This window comes from Geotrypetes seraphini, chromosome 4 (assembly GCF_902459505.1).
Source record: "Geotrypetes seraphini chromosome 4, aGeoSer1.1, whole genome shotgun sequence".
In the NCBI taxonomy this organism is placed as follows: domain Eukaryota; kingdom Metazoa; phylum Chordata; class Amphibia; order Gymnophiona; family Dermophiidae; genus Geotrypetes; species Geotrypetes seraphini.
In genome coordinates this window covers 170,030,417-170,052,086 of record NC_047087.1, presented here as the reverse complement: position 1 = coordinate 170,052,086, position 21,670 = coordinate 170,030,417, and the positions used below count along the sequence as shown (strand labels likewise).

At 44.4% G+C, this 21,670-nt stretch overlaps 1 protein-coding gene across 1 annotated transcript in view; it reads right to left on the bottom strand.

Moving 5' to 3' along the window:
* Window positions 1-21,670, bottom strand: part of RFWD3 (ring finger and WD repeat domain 3) — a 395,707-nt gene that overhangs the window by 359,332 nt on the left and 14,705 nt on the right. Inside the window, exons 2-4 of the mRNA XM_033942519.1 lie at window positions 12,682-13,133; window positions 7,002-7,112; window positions 269-440 (exon numbers count right to left, since the gene is read on the bottom strand). Coding sequence (XP_033798410.1) covers window positions 269-440; window positions 7,002-7,112; window positions 12,682-13,132 — 734 coding nt within the window. The 5' untranslated portion in view covers window position 13,133. The remainder of the gene's footprint in view (window positions 1-268; window positions 441-7,001; window positions 7,113-12,681; window positions 13,134-21,670) is intronic.

Sequence of the window (21,670 nt, the reverse complement as noted above, 5' to 3'; positions counted from 1 at the left end):
AGAGACGATTGGAGAAAAGTGTTATAAATAGTTTGAATGGAGGGAGGGAGGGAGAGACACAGAGAGAATGATTATGACATGCTGAAAGTGAGAGGCGAGAGTGCTGGACTCTAACCTTTGGTTTGTCCACATTCCCTGCCCCTGCTGTTGACATTTAAATACAGGCTTGTCTTCACTACCATTCGCTATCAGATGTATTTGTTGTGAGTTATGAGTTGAGCATCCCAATCATTTTCAAAAGTTGGCTCCTTTGAATGTAATCACTTACCTTAAATCAGTAACCTGTGGATTCTTGAACTGTTTGATGGCTACAACAGACTTGAGGTATTCCCCCCGATAACAAATCGAATTACCAGTTTCCATGAGCTTTTCATGGATTAAGAGTCTTTCTTTTGCAATCTCAGTGGCACCCAAAACAGAAGGATTCAATTGTTTTTCCACTGCATGGACATGAAAAGCAAAGATTAATTGAGGAACTGTGTACAAGAAATGTGAAATGAATAGTATCACGCCTTTTTGAGATTACAATTATGAGTGTGATATAAACAAATCTTCTCACTTGTATGACAGCCTGATTTACCATGGAAAGGTGGCAGAATAGTTGACAACACCCAAACTACCCCCTTACACTCCAAAGAAAACAGAGAATAAAGTGGAAGCAAATAATTAACTTTCTGTCAATGCAAAGGCTTTACAGACATCTAAGCCAACCAATATGAGAGGTTACAAAGGAAAAAGCCTCAGAGCCCCTCCCACAAACACCATAATGAGTGAAACATAAGTGGGAAAATATTTCAGGGGCTTTTTCCTTTGTAACCTCTCACATTGGTTGGTTTAGTTGTCTGTAAAGCCTTTGCATTGACAGAAAGTTGATTATTTGCTTCCACTTTATTCTCTGTTTACTTTGGAGTGTATTTTTTTTGAGTAGAAGGGGGTAGTTTGTGTATTATAAGATCCTTCCACACTTGTGTTTGGTGATCTAAGAATAGTTGACAACAACATATAAATATAATAATAATAATAGCTTTATTTATATCCCGTCATACCTTTCAGTTCAAGACGGTTTACAAGAGAGGCTGCATGAATGCAATAAAGTTATATCATGAGCATGAAGTGGGAGTAAACAAACAGGCGTATAACATAATTATATATAACAGGAGGTAGGAGCATGCAAGTAGATGTAGAGGAAATCATTTGAGGAAGCTTAAACAAATTTGTCAAATAAATGGGTTTTCAGTGATCTTCTGTATGATTGATATGACGATGAGTTAAGGAGTAAGTCGCTTAGAGTATTGTTCCAGATTCCTGCTTGGTAAATGTCATATGCACAAAGTCTGCCTATTTATGCCTGCTTAATATACTGCCACTAGGTCTTACTCTATCTGTAGTTTTTGCTCTTCCTCCCTCTCCCTATCTTTAAGGTCTTTTTCTATGTGCACCACAGTTACAAGAATCAACTGAAAAGTTTCTGGCCTGACCATGAAAGAGCAAGACAGATGGCATTGACAAATATCTATGGCTAGATTTTTAAGTAATGTCTGACATCTAGTTTTGTCATGTCAGCCATTTAAAGTGAACAACTGCTCCACTTTATAAAAAATGGATAAAACTGAGTATCATGCCATGATAACATTTCTTCATTTGAAGGGAAAATCACCTACTGAAATTAAATCTGAGTTAGACATAGTATATGGTAATGTGTCTCAAGTTTCAAGTTTATTTAAAATTTCTTATATCGCCCAATCAACCTTCTAGGCTGAGTTTAAATGTGGCCGGACAAGCATTGTTGATGAAGAATACTCTGGACTAGAGAATGACATGGTGGATGTTACCCGTGACTAGCCGCGAGTAGCTGTGGGTAACCTGCAAAAACGGTGGAGGGGGGAAAGATGCTCACCGCAGGTACCCACCTGTCTCCCATCCCAATAGCTCTTATGGCTGCAGGTGGGTTTTGGTGGACTCACACTTTCTACTATAACTGTAGTGGTTAGAGCATTTTATGGGCCTGGGCCCAGAACACTGCGGCTAGGTTGATCTTCGCAAAAAGCAAATTCGATCATGTTTCCCCGCTTCTGTCAAAACTTCACTGGCTTCCAGTGATTTCTAGGATTCACTTTAAATGTACCTGCCTAATATTCGAGATCCTACATGGCATTCTTCCTCCTCTAATCCCACTATCCTGGAATTCTTTGAGACCTGACACTACCAGATCCGCCCACAAACTTAAACTATCTTTCCCTTCATTAAAAGGCATCATGTATGCAGGTAAATTAGGGAAATCCCTTTTCTTCAAATTCACTGAGCTTTGGAATAACCTCCCTGCCCCGCTATGGAACCTAGACTCATAGAAACATAGAAATAGACGGCAGATAAGGGCCACGGCCCATCAAGTCTGCCCACTCCAGTGATCCTCCCTATCTATCTTTGCGGATAGATCCCACATGTCTATCCCATCTGGCCTTAAAATCCGCCACACTGGTGGCCTCAATAACCTGAAGTGGAAGACTATTCCAGCGATCAACCACCCTTTCAGTGAGGAAGAACTTCCTAGTGTCACTGTGCAGTTTCCCGCCCCTGATTTTCCACGAATGCCCCCTTGTTGCCGTGGGACCCTTGAAGAAGAAGATGTCTTCTTCCACCTTGATGCGGCCCGTGAGATATTTGAATGTCTCGATCATATCTCCCCTCTCTCGACAATCCTCGAGTGAGTAGAGCTGCAAATTCCCCAACCGCTCCTCGTACGGGAGCTCCCTGAGTCCCGAGACCATCCTGGTGGCCATTCTCTGGACCGATTCCAGTCTCAGCACATCCTTGCGGTAATGCGGCCTCCAGAATTGCACACAGTACTCCAGGTGCGGTCTCACCATGGATCTATACAGTGGCATAATGACTTCAGGTTTACGGCTGACGAAACTCCTGCGTATGCAACCTATGATTTGCCTTGCTTTGGATGAAGCTTGCTCCACTTGGTTTGCAGACTTCATGTCTTCCCTGACAATCACCCCCAAGTCTCTTTCTGCTTCAGTTCTTGTCAGAATCTCGCCATTTAGGGTGTAGATCTTGCATGGATTTTGGCTTCCCAGGTGCATGACTTTGCATTTTTTGGCATTGAAGCTGAGTTGCCAGGACCTAGACCAGTGCTCCAGCAGAAGTAAGTCATGCACCATATCGTCTGTCATTGCTTTTTTGTCTGTTGTGCTTTTGCTCACTACATTGCTCAGTTTGGCATCATCGGCGAACAATGTTATTCTACCTCGGAGCCCTTCTGTCAAGTCTCTTATATAGATGTTGAACAAGATCGGGCCCAGGTTGGAGCCCTGTGGCACTCCACTTATCACCTCCGACATCTCAGAGGAGGTGCCATTCACCATCACCCTCTGAAGCCTACCTCCAAGCCAGTTCCCAACCCATTTGGTTAATGTGTCGCCCAAACCTAAAGAACTCATCTTGTTCAGCAACCTGCGGTGTGGCACACTATCAAATGCTTTGCTGAAATCCAGGTAGACGATGTCCAGGGACTCACCAACATCCAGCTTCCTCGTCACCCAGTCAAAGAAGCTGATCAGGTTGGATTGGCAGGATCTCCCCTTAGTAAATCCATGTTGGCGGGGATCCCGCAGATTCTCCTCGTCCATGATCCTATCCAATTGGCGTTTGATTAGGGTTTCCATTAGTTTGCTCACTATTGAAGTGAGACTCACTGGTCTGTAGTTTGCCATCTCCATCCTGGAGCCTTTCTTGTGTAGTGGAATGACGTTAGCCGTCTTCCAGTCCATCGGGACGTTACCTGTACTAAGGGAGAGATTGAAGAGCGCGGATAGTGGTTCCGCCAAGACATCACCCAACTCCCTGAGTACCCTAGGGTGTAGATTGTCAGGCCCCATTGCCTTGTTGACCTTGATTTTTGACAGCTCGCAGTAGACGCTGCTGGGTGTAAATTTGAAATTACTAAACGGGTCTACTGATTTAATCCTTGTCTGTGGCTGAGGGCCGATTCTCGGCACCTCGCGGGTGAAGACTGAACAGAAGTATTCATTTAACAGTTGGGCCTTTTCCTAGTCCGTCTCTACATGGTCTCCGTCTGGTTTTCTGAGTCATACTATCCCACCCGAGTTCTTTTTTCTGTCACTAATATACCTGAAGAAGGATTTATTTCCCTTCTGGATGTTCTTTGCTAGAGACTCCTCCATGCGGAATTTGGCCTCTCTAACTGCCGCTTTGACGGCTCTTGATTTGGTCAGATAATCTACTCTGGAGTCCTGTGTCCCTGATTGTTTGTAAGAGATGAATGCTTTTTTCTTCTCTTTGATGAGGTATGAGATCTCCATAGAGAACCACTGTGGCTTGTTGTTCCTACTCCGTTTGCTTACTGATTTAACATAGCGGTTTGTTGCTTCCTGTATGGTGGTTTTCAAAGTTGACCACATTTCCTCCACGCTGTTGGTGTCTGCTTAGATTTGTAGCGCCTGGTGAACGAAGTCTCCCATGTCTTGGAAGTTTGTGTCCTTGAACTTGAGAACCTTGGTCAGTGTGGTAGATTTCGTGAAACCTTTCCTGAGATTGAACCATATCATATTGTGGTCACTGGAGGCCAAAGTTTCACCCACCGAGACCTCTGCGATACTTTCTCCATTGGTAAGTACCAGGTCCAAAATTGCCTGATCCCTTGTTGGCCCAAATACCAGTTGCCTGAGTCCTGCTCCATTCAAAGAGTTTAATAGCTCATTCCAATTATTCTGAAAGCATCTTAAAACATGGCTTTTCTCCAAAACGTAAAGTTATCTATTTAAAATGTAAAGCTAGCTATCCTCTTCTTAACTCCTAATTTCTTACTATGTCCTTCCCTCATTTATTGAATTACCTGTAAACCGTGCCGAGCTATATCTTTAAGGAGATGATGTGTTATACAAACGTAAGGTTTAGTTTAGTTTAGTTTTTCAATGTTTTTCTAAAAGCTAAATAGAAGGCGAAAAATGATATGCAAGTACTAATTTCTTTTTCTCACAGAGCCACCCAATATGCCAACATTTTACCAAGGAATTGTTTGTAAACACAACCCTTTACTGATGGAAAGTCAAAGAAGCATCCTATACGTAGATGTTTCCTGTTTACAAATTTGAAGCGATCAAAAAGATAACTTGGCAGTAATCCGTTCAAATCTTTAAAACATATACAGCCAAATTTGAAAATTACTCTAGCCTCCATTGTCAGCCAATGTAATCTATGATAACACTGCGAAACGTGATCAGTTTGTTTCAAGCCAAAAATGAACCTTACTGCAGTATTTTGAATGATCTGCAACCTTTTTATGTTTGCTTAGAGACCGAGAGATAAAGAACATTACAATAATCCAATAAATTCAAAATAAGAGACTGTACCAACACTCTAAACAAAACAAAATCAAAGTATGGCTTTATCGTTCTTAATTTCCATAGAGGGAAGTAAGATTTTTTTAACAAGAGTAGTAATGTGAAAATCAAGGATAATTTGCAATCAAGATAGACTCCCAAAATTTTTATAGTTGGCATGACAGAATAAATGTTTATGTGGCCAGTCTGTTACAATGCTGGTCCTTCCTATGTCTAAATGGTGGCTATTTGGACATTTCTAACTTGGACTTTTTGGGGGTCAAAAATGGTGAATAAAATTAGATGCCCTGGCACCTACATATTTTACTGGCCAAGATATCCAAGTAGGAGATTTAAAAAAAAAAAAATTATTTGGACTTCCTGTTTGAAAATGGACACTTGGCCACCACATTTTGCAGGGCTTAAACATGTTATCGAAAATGGCCCTCATTGCTGGTTAATCAGGGAGGAAAAAAAAGGTATTGTTGTAGATAGCATACATGCAATAATGTATACTATTACTGTATTTGATTTTTTTTTCTGCTGTAATTGTCTATTGCCTATGTCTGGTTTAGTCTAACTATATACCACCTTGGTAAATTTCTCCCATAAGGTGATAAATAAATCCTAATAAATAAAGACTAATGATGCTTTAATGAAAAGGAGAAGAGACAGGGGAAGAATGCACTGGAAAGTCAGGAACAGATAAATTAAGAGGGTAATTTTAAAATCTGTTTTTTGAATAAAATAGTACTGAACTAGGTTTTATAAAACTGACCGCCTATTATAAATATAAAGCCCTCTTCTACTAAGCCGTGGTAGAGGTTTCTATCGCGGCCCAGGGCATTAAATGTTCAAAGCTGCTCCGACGCTCATAGGAATTCTATGAGTGTTGGAACATTTAGCATTCTGGGCCGCGGTAGAAACCTCTACCGCAGCTTAGTAAAAGAGGGGGAGGGGGGATTATGCATATACAATCTGTGTGCACATAATTTCATATTCACAGCATAGAAGCTACTTTTCAAAATGATCCAGAGTGCTAAATCCAATAGAAATTACCCTTCCCTGGACAAAGACAAGGAGTTTTCTCCACACTTGGAGTGCTCAAATACCCACAGAGGTAGCTAGGTTTTTTTTTTAGTTTATAAAGTATACGTGTATATTTCCTCAAACATTTTGTGCACAACTATAAGGATCTTATCAGATGATGTTTCTATAAAGCACTCCACCCTACAGTGTATGTTTTTGATGCTACCTTTTAAGGTCTTATTCGGTACATACCAGTCATCTGTTTGAAACCATGTTCAACAGTGCCCCTGATAAAGACTTTACATCAAAACTTACTGGCAGATGACAACAAATATATGACTTTTGTCATTGGATTGTACTGGTTTTAAGCAACACCCTTGGTACTTTTTTGTTTTTAGATTTGTTTCAGATAATCATATTTAAATAATTTTGTGTGCATCCTGTTTTGTTTGGATTTTGCCATACTTGTGACTGAAACTTACTGACATAACTCCATACTACAGTTTCTCTCTATCTCTCTACCCTGTACTTCTTAATGAAATCTCTTATACAAGGTCCTATATCATACCTGAAACTGTCCTGAGCCTCTCCCCTTTGACAATTAAATTCAGCGTAAATACTTACATAATTGCAACATTTCAGCTACATTCACTCCTATTTGCTGCATGCCCTCTTTCACATATTTCATATCCTGATTCACTATATCCACCTGATCCGAGATACTGTCAGCGGCCTCTGTAAATAGTACAACAAGAATCTAATTATTATCGAGAAAGTTTAGTTCTGAATGTCACCTGTTAAGCTACTATGTAGAGCATAAAGAAGAATAAGGGAAATCCATAGACTTAGCCCAAAAGAATGAATAGCTTAGGCAAAGCATTCATGAAATGGAAATAAATTGTTAAATGTGAATGATAATACTGATGAAAGTTGCAGTTGTCCAGGTCTCGCTGCAGTGAGACCCGAACAACTACAACAGTCATGACACCAGCTGCGAAAGCCTAAGAGAACAAATAATAATGATTACATTACATTACATTTGTGATTTCTATTCCGCCTGTGCCTTGCGGTTCTAAGCGGATTACAGTTAAAAGAGATCAGGACATTACCGAGAGAATTACATTACAACGATTTAAGTAAATTACATGTTGTGGTATAGAAATACAAGTATAAGATATCTGGATTTATCGATAGAATAGCTTGACAGGGTTCAAGTAGTTACAAGGTTCAGTGGGGAAAACAATATAGGCAACTGAAGAAAGATACCTAACTTTGAAAGAATCAGTTGAGTGGATACCTAAGGGAGATGCTTATTTAGGAGAAGGTTAAATGGATACCTAAGGGAGATGCTTATTTAGGAGTTTGGATATTTTTGGTAAATGAGGTTCAAGGGGATGACTAGTGTGTTATTTGCTGGGGAGAGTGCATGTGTGATTGGGGAGGGTAATATTAAGTAAGGACGTGTTTTTTGAAAAGAAATGTGTTGATTTCTTTCCGAAACACTTTGATGTCTGTTGTTTTGATCATCAGTTTGGTGATGGTGGGGTCAATTTTCGCTGCCTGAGTTGCTAGAAGGCTGTCGTAAAGTTTCTTACGTCGGGTACCATTATGAGGGGGGAAGGTGAAAAGATTCTGAGTTCTTCTTGATCTGGGTAGTCGGTAGAGGCAAAGACGGTTGTTCAGGTAATTGGGGGCCATACCATGGGTTACTTTGAAAAGTAAGCAGTAGAGTTTGAATTGAGTTCTTGCTTTTATCGGAAGCCAGTGAGAGTCTACATAGGCGGGTGTGACGTGGTCGAATTTGCTGAGCGAGTAGATGAGTCTGATAGCTGTGTTCTGAACGGTCTGTAGTTGTTTTATCATAGTATTTGGGCAAGGTAGGTAGAGGCTGTTGCAGTAATCTAAGGAGCTGAGTATGAGGGATTGTACAATGATGTTGAAGTGTTCTTTGGAAAATAATTTTCTTATTTTTCTTAGGTTTCGCATGGTGAAGAATGCTTTTTTTATGGTTTTGTGTATTTGTGTTTGCATTGTGCAGCCTCTGTCTAGGTGTGTTCCCAGAATTTTGAGAGTATTCTGTATTGGATATTTGATTGTGTTTACATCTAGTTCTGTTAGGGATGGTTTTTGTTCCTTCTCTAGTAGTAGGAATTTGGTTTTCTCCGCATTCAGTTTTAACTTGTGGTTCGTCATCCATTTTTCTACAGTTTCCAATGTTGTTTTCAGGCGTCCGTTGGAGGTGGGGTCTTGAATGTCGAAGGGGAGGAGGATGGTTATATCATCCGCGTAGCTGAAGGATGTAATGTTTAGGGCGTCTAGGGCCGTGCCTAGGGATGCTATGAAGAGGTTGAAAAGTATGGGCGATAGAGGGGATCCTTGTGGAACTCCGCAGCATTTGACCATGAGTCGGATAGAAGATCATTTGACTTGACTCTGTATGATCTTGTTTTGAGGAATCCTTGGAACCAGTTGAGAACATTACCTGATATTCCTATGGCATCTAGTATCTGGAGTAGTATGGAATGGTCAACTAAGTCGAATGCTGCTGAAAGATCGAGTTGGATGATTAGTAACTTATTTCCTTTGCTGAGGTGCTGACGGGCTATGTCTAGTAGGGAAACCAGAAGTGATTGGTTCTGAATCCGGATTGAGTAGGGTGTAGGATGTGGCGAGATATTGTGCTACTAGACCCTCTATGAGTTTGACGTATAGAGGTATAGAAGCGATTGGTCTATAATTTGTTGGGCTGTCTATTGGGCCTTTGGGGTCTTTTAGTATGGGAGTAATTATGATTTCGCCAAGTTCCGGGGGGAACTGACCTTCCCTTATGTGATTACTGTCTGTGGGGTGTCCTATAACTCATTTAAACTGGGCTTCTCAAAGTTCAGACCTCAAGAGCTGCAAACAGGCCCGATTTTCAGGATACCCTAATGAATATGCATGAGAGAGATGCATACACTAGAGTTGGGGGCATTCAAATCTATCACATACATATTCATTATGTATGCATACATATTCATTAGGGATATCCTAAAAATCGGGCCTGTTTGCCATCTTTGAGGACCAAACATGAATAAGCGTGGTTTAGATTCCTAGATATAGTCACTAAAGGCAATGGTGTAGGAGCAAGCACTCAATTCCTGCACTCCCAGCTTCTTCCAGCAGGAGTCACTGTAGGGAAAGGCTTAGGAACATAGGCTGTGAGGTGTTCAAAACTCACCATTCCCAGCAAGATACAGTGTAGGGAATGGTATAGGAATTCTCAGGTAAAAGATGGCCATTTTTCTCACCAAACAAAGCTTACTTACCGTACTTACCAGGTCTACAGCAAAAGAACCTACTCTCAAGCTTGGTCCAATCCCTGCGGAGTGCCACAGGGCTCCCCACTCTCCCCTCACTCTTCAATATCTACATGACATCACTGGGAAATATGTTATCCAATTTAAAACAAATCGTACGTATAAGCGGATGATATAACAATTATTATTCCCATAATCTCATTGACCCAAGAGACAGAACAACTCATCTTGTCCATCCTTACCAAGGTTGAACATTGGACTATGCACTCCAAACTAAAACTGAATCCCGAATAAACCAAGATTTTCTTGGCAAGTCCCAATAGCAAGATTGTGAACACCTCCTTGAGACTAAATGGAACAGACTACCCAATTAATCCCACAACCAAAATCCTTGGCGTCACCCTGGACCGAAGCCTGACGTTTGAAGATCACACTAGTGCTCAAGTCAAAAAATGCTTTCTCACTCTATGGAAACTTCGTACCATTAAACAATACTTTGATTTCTTTTCCTTTCGACTGCTGGTTCAATCCAAGATCTTAAGTACCTTAGACTACTGCAATATTATATACTTGGGATCTCTCAAAAAACCATCAAACAACTGAGAGTCATCCAAAATGCTGCAGTCCATCTCATTTATGGCCTCAAGAAATCAGACCATGTAAGCCCATATTGCAAAAAACTACACTGGCTGCCTGTGGAAGCAAGGGTCATTTTTAAGTTTGCTTGCCTTTGCTTCAAAACCATGACAGGTTCATCCCCAACCTATCTGTCTCACCAATTCGAATTCCCAGGCACAACTAATACATGCAGTACCTACTTGTTCACTTTTTCATCCCTAAAGGGCTGCACCTACAAGAGATACCTCGATAGAACACTATCATTCCAAGCAGGCAAATGGAACAAATGTTTAACCAACTTCATCTCAAACACACTTTCGTTCCAAACGTTTAGAAAGTCAATAAAAACTTATCTCTTTGACAAATTTATTTGATCCCACTTCAATCTGATGTACTTTCAATACACTTCCAGATAAACCGGACTAAACTTAACATGCCAATGTAAATTCAAAAGTTTGCTGTAATGTCGCTGTCTGTATACAGTCTCTTCCCTTGTAAACCACTTAGAGCTGTTTATAGTATGGCGGTATATAAAAATAAAGTTATTATTATTATTAAACATAAAAAATGACCTGGAAGAAAAAAATAGTAATAAAACAAGAATATTCTATTAATTTTGGCTAAACCAAAGATGATTATTGGGGTCTTTTAGGTGACATGACCTGCTTCCTTAAAATTACAAAATAAAGCATTCACAAAAATATAAGGACACAACAGACAATACCAGAGTATAAAAAAATCGTAGAGATTAGCTCTTAGCATGAGGAGCCTTTTTTTTTTTTTTTTTTTTTTAAATAAGAAGTGAACAATCCTGATGTTCCCGGCCACAAACAGTATTAGGTTTTTAGGATATCTGTGTACAATGAATGCTCATCAGGAATATTTGCATACATTTGATCTGAGAACCTGATTAATTTGCATAGCTTGGTTATTCAGAATACCAGAATTGTTTAAACTGTCCAAGAACAAGGGTTGTACACTTCAGGTGACTGTAGCCCAAAGAGGTGGTTATGAAGCTCAGACACCAAGAAGAGGAAACAGCCCTACGAAGAGCTAAGCAGACAAAAAGAAATTAGAGCTGAACAAATGGCCTTCCAGAGCAACCAAAGGGGAATCAATCAGGGATTTATTAAATAGTCATTACAAAATGCTCTAAATGTTCAGATTTTTTAAAAAATTGACTCAACATGGGGCCATGTTTTAGCATTACCAGCCTGCATCAGGAGTCACAATTTGATAAATTTATCCATAGTATGTGGCACAGAGTAAAAACACGAAGAGTGAAACATGTCACTATAGTATGACACTGTCCGTTAACTGACTGAAAAATCTACTGGTTAGCTAACGGACACTGTCATAGTATAGTGACGTTTCATGTTTCACTCTTTGTGTTTTTACTCTGTGCCACACACTTTGGATAAATTTATCTGATTGCTCCTGAAGCAGGCTGGTAGTGTCAAAACACAGCTCCATATTGAGTCAAATCTTTTTAAAGTCTGAACATTTAGAGCATTATATGGTGGCTATTTAATAAATCCTTGACTGATTCCCCTCTGGTTGCTTTGGAAGGCCATTTGTTCAACCTTACTTCATTTTTGACTGCTTATGAAACTCATAAGAACATAAGAAGTTGCCTCCACTGGGTCAGACCAGAGGTCCATCGTGCCCAGCGGTCTGCTCCCGCCGCGGCCCATCAGGTCTATGACCTGTGAAGTGGTTCCTGACCACTTCTATAACCTACCTCTACTTCTATCTGTACCCCTCAATCCCCTCTACTTCTATCTGTACCCCTCAATCCCCTTATCTTTTAGGAACCTATCTAGACCCTCCTTGAACCCCTGTAGCGTGCTCTGGCCTATCACAACCTCCGGAAGCGCATTCCATGTGTCCACCACCCTCTGAGTGAAAAAGAACTTCCTAGCATTTGTCCTTTTTCAATTTCTCCGAGTGCCCCCTTGTACTTGTGCACCCATAAGATCTAAATTACATACTTAAGATTCATTTTTCCTTTCAACTACTTCTTGTAAATAAGTTGTACCCTCACTACTTGCATCCTGTAATTCGCAAACTGTCCAGTTTTATTCTGTAATTCGTTTATCCTGTATTCGCTTTATTCAGTAATCCGCCTTATTCTGTAACTCGCTTTACTCTGTAATTCGCTTCATCCTGCAATTCACCTTATTGTCCAGCTCTGTCCTAAAATTCGCAGATTGTCCAACTTTATTCCTTGGGTTGCATACATGAGATCTATATTACATACTTAAGATTCATATTTTCCTTTTATCTATTTCTTATGTAATAAGCTGTAAAAGATATGAGACTTCCTCTGGTTTACTGCATTACTTTGCATATTCACTTAAAGACACACAAGCAATAAAGTTACCTACTTTCAAAGTATTTCTTTAACTCCTCTAGGTCAGCCTCTGCATCTTTCTTGTCCTGTTTTATCCGGTTCACTTCTTCAAATTTTTTCAAGAAATTCTTTCTTTCCTCAACTTGCAGTGAAAGGGACAATCCCTGGGCAGCATCACTCAGGCGTTCATTAATCAATTCAAAACTTTCCTTGATGGTGAAGGCCCAGAAGAACTTCTTCCACCAACCCCTTGACGCATATTTGATTACCAAAGCCTTGGCATTATTCAAGGTCTGTAAGAGCTGTTCTAGCACTTCGCTTATGTCGTTGTCGACCTGAGGCTGCTTCTGGAGAAATTCAACAGGCAGCATTATAATCTTTATGCGATCCACAAGCCTCCCACATTGCTTCTTATTCCACTGTGCCTGGTTATAGAACGAATAGATTTCCTTAGCAAGGGCACCAATGATCTCTGTCTTCTCCATCCTTTAAAAACAAAATTAAAGACACAGCCATAAGCCAGAAAGCATTTAAGATATGTTCCTTGTTGAGAATAGGATATGAATCATAGAGAGCTTGCATTTTAAAAAGAGATTGTTCAGTACCTATAAACTATAAGGGTCGATATTCAAGAGCCCTTATGCAGCCAATATTGGGTGCTAGAAACCAAAATATATTTTAAAACATATCCTGACCCGGGTGATGCATAACTTTTGACATACATTATAAAAGTTATGCAATTAAAATTGGGGTTGGAGAATATAAGGAGAATGACAAAATTCTGCTGGTCTCTATATAACTTTTTGTGATTAAGTGAACTGCACAAATAACTTTTGTATTTTTTTTAATGTTTTCCATACAGTACCATCTGTGTACCTCAACTGAATATACAAACAGATAACTGCATAAAATCATATAGTCTTCACTTGGCTAACTATCTACCCCAGTTGTATATAACCTTTTATAATATTAATACCACCTTTAAGTCATTTTGAATGATGGGGAGGAGGGGAAAGGATTTAGAGTGTTACAGTGTGATCTACTTTTTTCAAAGTTTTGCAGACAGAGAGCAATCTTCAAAGCCAGTAATGTAAGTAAATTGGCAATCTGAAAACTGTTGTCCCTCAATGTGATTAAAAACAATGTATACTTGATAATAATGATAGTATTAAGAAGCATTTAGGGGGCTATACAGCACAGTTACTTACCGTAACAGGTGTTATCCAGGGACAGCAGGCATATATTCTCACATGTGGGTGACGTCATCTACGGAGCCCCAGCGCGGACAGCTTTTCAAGCAAACTTGATTGAAGTTTCAAGTTTGCTACACTGCACCACGCATGTGCATGCCTTCTTGCCCAATAGAGGGCGCATCCCCACCTCGTGGTCCTCAGTTCCATAACCAGCAAAGAAGCCATCCCCGGGGAGGAGGGCGGGTTGTGAGAATATATGCCTGCTGTCCCTGGATAACACCTGTTACGGTAAGTAACTGTGCTTTATCCCAGGACAAGCAGGCATGATATTCTCACATGTGGGTGACCTCCAAGCCAACCAAAAAAGGGCAGGTGGGGAGGATGGCAATTTAGGAAAACAGGTTACGTAACACCGACTGGCCAAACCGGCCGTCGCTTCTGGACAAAGTGTCCAGACAGTAGTGGGAGGTGAACGTATGAACCGAAGACCAAGTGGCAGCTTTACATATATCCTCCACAGGAGTAGACCGGAGGAAAGCAACAGAAGCTGCCATAGCCCGGACCTTATGCCCCGTGACTCGACCATGGAGCGAGAGACCAGCCTGAGCGTAGCAAAAAGAAATACAAGCAGCCAACCAGTTGGACAAGGTGCGCTTGGAAACAGGATGTCCCAACCGATTAGGATCAAAGGACAAAAACAATTGAGGAACCTTCCGATGAGACTTGGTACGTTGGAGATAAAAGGCCAACGCCCTCTTACAGTCAAGCGTGTGAATTGCCGCCTCACCAGGATGAGAGTGGGGCTTCGGGAAGAACACCGGAAGAACAATGGACTGATTGAGGTGGAAATCAGACACAACCTTAGGTAAAAATTTAGGATGGGTGCGAAGAACCACCTTGTCATGATGAAACACAGTAAAAGGTGGATCCGCAACCAAAGCCTGCAGCTCACTAATCCGACGAGCGGATGTGAGCGCAAGCAAAAAGACCACCTTCCAAGTGAGAAACTTAAGATGAGATTTGTCGATAGGCTCAAAAGGAGGCTTCATCAGTTGAGCTAATACCACATTAAGATCCCAAACTACAGGAAGAGGTTTCAGAGGAGGATGAACATTCACGAGACCCCTCATGAAACGAGTTACCAGAGGATGAAGAGAAAGAGACCGACCCTCGATATGCCGATGGAACGCCGCAATGGCACTGAGATGCACCTGAATGGAAGTCGTCTTTAGCCCAGAGTTAGACAGATGCAACAAATATTCCAGCACCGAAGACACTGGAACCGAACTTGGGTCCAGATGGTTCGAGGAGCACCAGGATGAAAATCTGGTCCACTTCTGGGAATAACAAAGCCTAGTCGAGACCTTGCGCGAGGCTTCCAAAATCTCCCTCACCGACTGAGAAACAGGAACCGAAGTCAAGGGGAAAGGAACCAAGCGGTCAGATGTAAAGACTGAAGATTGGGATGTAACAGCGAACCCCGACTCTGAGACAGCAGAGAGGGAAAAACAGGCAGAAGCAGAGGTTCCCTTACACTGAGTTGAAGGAGCAGGGAGAACCAGTGCTGCCTGGGCCAACGAGGCGCAATGAGAATCATAGTGGCCCTGGTCGATTTGAGATGTACCAACGTTCTCAAGATCAGAGGAAAAGGAGGGAACGCATAAAGGAACCTCCCCTCCCAGTCGAGAAGGAAGGCATCGGCCTCGAGACGGTCCCGAGAGTACATCCGAGAACAATAGAGGGGCAGTTTGTGAGTCTCCGGGGAGGCAAACAGATCCACCTGAGGAGTCCCCCAGCGGTTGAAGACCTCGCGTAGAACCCGGGAGTTCAGCGACCATTCGTGCGGCTGGAGAAGACAACTGAGTTTGTCTGCCAGACAGTTCCTCTCTCCCTGAATGTAAACCGCACGCAGGAATATGTTCTGGGAGACCGCCCATTCCCAAAGGCGCAGGGCTTCCCGGCACAGAGACCAAGAGCCCGTTCCGCCCTGTTTGTTTACATAATACATTGCCACCTGGTTGTCCGTCCGCACGAGGACTATCTGATCGTGTAGCAAGTGGCAGAACGCTCGAGCCGCCAGAAAAATGGCCCGAAGCTCCAACACATTGATGTGACAAAGACGGTCCTCTGCCGACCATAGACCCTGAGTCCGCAGGCCGTTGAGATGAGCCCCCCACGCGTACTCCGAGGAGTCCGTGGTCAGGACCTTTCGATGCGGAGGAACGAGAAAGAGCAAACCCCCGGAAAGATTGGAAGTGTTGGTCCACCAACGGAGCGAGCGTCTCAAAGAAGGAGTCACCGTTATTGGACGAGATACTGGGTCGCGATCCTGACGCCACTGCGAGGCCAAGGTCCACTGAGGAAGCCTCAGATGCAAGCGGGCGAACGGAGTAACGTGGACCGTCGATGCCATGTGGCCCAGAAGAACCATCATGCGCTGAGCCGATACTACAGGCATCAGCGAGACCTGACGACTCAATCGAAGTAGGGCCTCCAACCGAGGAAGGGGGAGGAATGAACAAAGGCGAACCGTGTCCAGCACGGCTCCAATAAACTGAAGGGATTGAGTCGGGCACAAATGAGACTTGGGAAAGTTCACTTCGAACCCCAGACATTGAAGGAAGATGATAGTCTGTTGGGTCGCTGAGATAACCCCCTCCCTGGTCGACGCTTTGATCAGCCAATCGTCCAGGTAGGGAAAGACCTGTAGCCCCCGAGATCTCAGGGCTGCAGCGACCACCACCATACACTTCGTGAAGACTCGAGGGGACGAAGCCAGTCCGAAGGGGAGGACCCGGTATTGAAGGTGCAACTCCCCCACTTGAAACCGTAAGAATTTGCGGAGGGCGGGATGCACCGGAACATGAGTATATGCTTCCTTTAAGTCTAGGGAGCACATCCAATCCCCTTCCTCCAAAAGAGGATACACCGGAAGCGACAACATACGGAACTTCTCCCGGACTAGGAACTTGTTGAGCTTCCGGAGGTCCAAAATGGGGCGTAAGTCCCCTGTCTTCTTTGGGACAAAAAAGTAACGGGAGTAAAACACCCGCCCCCGTTGGTCAGGGGGTACCGGTTCCACCGCCCGAAGGCTCAACAAGGCCCTCGCTTCCGCGAGAAGAAGGGGAAGTCGGGTTCGGCTGAATGGGTAAGCAGCCGGCGGATGTTCCGGCGGTGTGGTCAAGAAATTGAGCGAGTAGCCCTCGGAGATAATCCGGAGCACCCAAGCATCTGATGTGATCCCGGTCCAGGCCGCAGAAAAGGCTCGGAGTCGACCCCCTATAGGAAGGGGGTTCGGCGAGAGCACGGAGGGGGCCCGCCCCCATCCGCACATCCCGTCAAAAGGACGGCGCCGGCTTGGGCGTCCCCTGCGCCTGAGGTTTTTGTTGGCCTCCCCTACCCTGCTGCGGTGGGCAGCGGGGCGGAGGCCTAGAGAAGGCCGGCGTTGACTTCTGGGGGTATCGCCGCGGGGGAGGCCGAAAGGGCTTCTGCGGCGGGGCCCGAGGTTTAGAACGGACCAAGGAGGCAAGAGAGCGCTTCTGTTCCGACAGACGTTTGGTCGCCGCCTCCAGGGATTCATCAAATAATTCAGAGCCAACACAGGGTAGATTGGCCAGACGTTCCTGCAAGTTCGGGTCCATGTCCAGGGTACGTAGTCAAGCCAGCCGGCGCATCGCCACGGCAAAGGCAGATACCCTGGAGGCCAGTTCAAATGCGTCGTAGACAGCGTGAAACAGGTATAGACGCAGCTGAGACAAGTTGGACATGAACGTGGCAAAACTCTCCTTGTGGGAATCCGGCATAACCCCTTGATAACGGGGCAAGTCTTTGACCATGCCTCGAAGATAAGAGGAGAATGTAAAGGCATAATTAAGGACCCTGGTAGCCATCAATGAATTGGAATAGAGGCGACGACCAAACTTGTCCAGGGTCCGCCCCTCCCGTCCGGGCGGGACCGCCGCCGAAACCTTAGCGGGCTGCGACTTTTTCAGCGCCGACTCCACCAACAACGACTGGTGAGACAGTTGTGCCTTATCGAAGCCCTTCCACGGTATGGTCCGGTATTTGGACTCCATCTTAGAAGGCACCGCTGTGACTGTAAGAGGGGAGTCTAAATTTCTCAGGAAGTTCTGGTGGAGGACCTTATTGAGAGGCAGACGAGGAGTTTCTCTCGGGGGAGTGGGCAGGTCTTGTTCCTCCAAAAACTCCTTCGTATACTGAGACCCAGCAAGCAAGTCCAGGTCCAAGGCCCGCGCCATATCCTGCACAAATTTTGAAAAGGAAGAGGGCCTCGCTGGCGGGGAAGGAGTACGCGAGGTCCGAGCCGCCAAGAAAGAGGGGGAGGCCTCGCGGGAATACTGAGGCTCCCTACCAGACCCCGATCCCCAGGAGGCCGTGCCGAGGGACCTCGAAGGGGTCGGGGACCGCCTATGCCCCGAGGAGCCCTTGGGGGAAGTCCCCGGGGTATGAGGAACCGAGGTCCTTCCCCTGCGCCTCGGCGAGGAGTCTCTCAAACCCCTTCCCCCAGGGGTGCGGAAGAGCCTCGGATTGTCGAGGCGGAGCTCCGAGACACGCAATGTCTCACCCCCGGTCGGCGAGGAGCGACCGCGTCTCCGAGGGGAAGCGCGAGAACGCTTAGGTTTCCTCGGCCGACGCCTCGTCCGAGGCCGACCCGAGGGCGAAGAGCCCCGGGAGGACCTCAAGGAAGAGGACGTGGAAGAGATCCTCCGAACCCGACGCACCTTGTCCCGAGGCCTGACACTCCTTTCAGGCTGGTCAACCGAGGTCGAGGTCGAAGGCAAGGTCGGGGTCGAGGATGGCCGACCCCCGGGGGCCGAAGCCGAAGGCACCGAGACCGAGGCCGCCAACACCGGGACAGTCGAGGCCAGAGCAGTCGAGGCCAAAGCCTGCTGCAGGTGCGCGAGGGCCCCGGACAGCTCCGAGGCAAGTCCTGGAAGACCGGAACCCCCATCATGGCAGGCAGGTCTGGGGCCGAGGAGTGCTCCCTGGAGGGTGACCTCGGTCTCGAGTATTCCCTCGGGGCACTGGGCTTTGCAACTCGGGGCGGGGCAGAGGACGACCCACCCGCAGTCGAGGAGCCCGAGGATGGCTTCTTCGCTGACCCTGGAGTCGAGGAAGGAAGAGAGGACTTACCCGAAGCAGGCTTGGTCGAGGCAGCAGGCTTGGAGGAAGTCGAGGGTCGAGGCGAGGTCGGGGAACCGGAGGCCGAGGTCGAGGCCGGGGCCGAAGCCGAGGCCGACGTCGAGGCCTTCCCCGCCGCGGGGTCCGCAGAGAAGAGCTCCGCCATCCGGGCACGGCGTCGGCGGAGAGCTCTAGACTGAAAAGTTGAGCACCTATCACAGGAGTCGGTAGGATGCTCAGGACCCAAACACACCAAGCACCACCGGTGAGGATCGGTAATTGAGAGCAACCGATCGCACCGGGTGCACTTTTTAAAGCCCGTCAAGGGACGGGACATGGACACAAAACCCGGCCGGGAACGAACGAGGTCCCGCGGCCGCGGCTACCGGGAGCCCCTGGAGCCGAACCAAAATACTTTTTTTTTTTTCCCGACGAAAACTAAAAGAAAAGAAAGAAAGAAAAGCAAATCAAGCACAGCGACCGTGAAATAACGCACAGCCACGGTGTCAGAAGGCTAAATTCGAAGAGCACAATTTCCACAGGGCTTCTGGCTCCGCGGAAAAAACTGAACTGAGGACCACGAGGTGGGGATGCACCCTTTAGTGGGCAAGAAGGCATGCACATGCGTGGTGCAGTGTAGCAAACTTGAAACTTCAATCAAGTTTGCTTGAAAAGCTGTCCGCGCTGGGGCTCCGTAGATGACGTCACCCACATGTGAGAATATCATGCCTGCTTGTCCTGGGATAATCCAATATATGTGAGACACTCCTTGCCTGGAATACCTGAAGAAAGACACCCATATAGATAAATAGAAGATGAAGCCAATACTTGCTCTAGGATCAGTAACGTGGAATGTTGCTAGTATTTGAGTTTTAGCCAGGTACTGTACTTGTGACCTGAATTGGTCACTGTGAAAAAAAGGATACTGGGCTAGATAAACCATTGGTCTAACCTAGTATGGCTATTCTTATGTTAAGCTGAAAGATAGAGAAATGCTTTAAGGTTACAATAAAATAGAATAATTTGCTTGGCTTAATATTACTGGCAAACTGTTACTTAAAGTTTAAAATAGATGTTTGTCCCAGATGCTACATCCTGTAGATTGGGTGATGGAAAGGTCCCAGTACCATGTTTACTAATCTAAGTTCTAAATGCTAGAACAGGGAACACCTCACTGGATCTTAAGATAACACGCTGTTTTAAGATGATTTCAAATAGTCTAGAACAGTGGTTCCAAACCCTGTCCTGGAGGACCACCAGGCCAATCGAATTTTCAGGCTAGCCCTAATGAATATGCATGAGAGAGATTTGCATAGAATGGAAGTGACAAGCAAGCAGATCTGCTCCATGCATATTCATTAGGGCTAGCCTGAAAACCCAATTGGCCTGGTGGTCCTCCAGGACAGGGCTGGGAACCACTGGTCTAGAAGATCAGTTGCATACCAAGGGGGAGGGGGGATCCGCCCGGGTGCAAACCATGAGGGGATGATCCCGGGGTCAGCATCATGGTTCGGGCTGCTCTGCCAGTGTCAGGCCTTCCTCTCTGCAGGGTCCTGCCTTTGTGGAAGCAGGAAGTAGGCAGGACCAGCAGAGAGGAGAATAACATTATAGCTGTTATTATTTCCATAATATACTCCCGAGGAAGCCATTAAAGATTGGCGAAACGGGTCCCGTCGGGTGAACACTTCCCTGCATTTTGCACATTGCACGAGAGCACTTTTCAAGAATATTTAAGATAAGTGCACTTTTTCCAATATTTATTTATTTATTGAACAAACAAAAAAGATAAATGATTTAAATTAATGAGTGAGAGGTTTTGGTTGATGAATGAAAATCCAATCTGCATTGTTTTTTCAATGTTTATTCACTGAATGTAGCAGGATTTCTGAGACCTTTCCTCTCAACATACAGCACAACTTTTAAATTGTGAGATAGTAACCTGGTTAGTGACATTGAATGTACATTTCCAGAGGTTTTTGCCTTTATTCAATATTATAGTGTTTCACTTTTGCAAGATGACAGTCAAAACAAGCATTGGCTTGCACAAACTACTTACTGTGTGCAAGTCCAAAAGCATAATCATGTGATTCACAAGAATGTACACATAGCTGTAGTAGTATGTCTGATACATGCAGCTTTTCTGAACATGTTCTGACTTGCACAGTGGCTGTATGAACAAGTCTGGCCTTAAGGTTCATCATGACCTTATAACACCATATGACTTCATTATTTGACAAAGCTTGCCGTTGGCATGCTGCTTTCCGTCTATTCTTTCTGTGCAGCATCTGGTTATTTCCCTAGTCAACTAGGCTATTTCTGTGTGGCTTTTGGAAACTTACTCTGCACTTGCTGACATGTACAACTTGCTTTGCTCTATTTTCATTGTGTTCTCACACTGATATTTTTCACCTTACTTTTATTCTGTATTTTTAGGTGACTCTTATCTTATGGAGACTAATAATAAGCTAGAGCCCTGCAGTATTGGAATCTATGATAATTCTGAATGCCAGAAACTATCTACCTTCTATTCTGGAGAAAGCTGCTTGAAGCTTATTTCTGATTTCTCTTTGCCTGACCAAGAATTAATTAAAAGACGCTCTGAACTTTCTACTTTGTCCGTGGAATCTAATATCTGTAATCATCATGAAGCCTTGATTCTGACAAAGTTTGAATTTTTACAGAAAAACT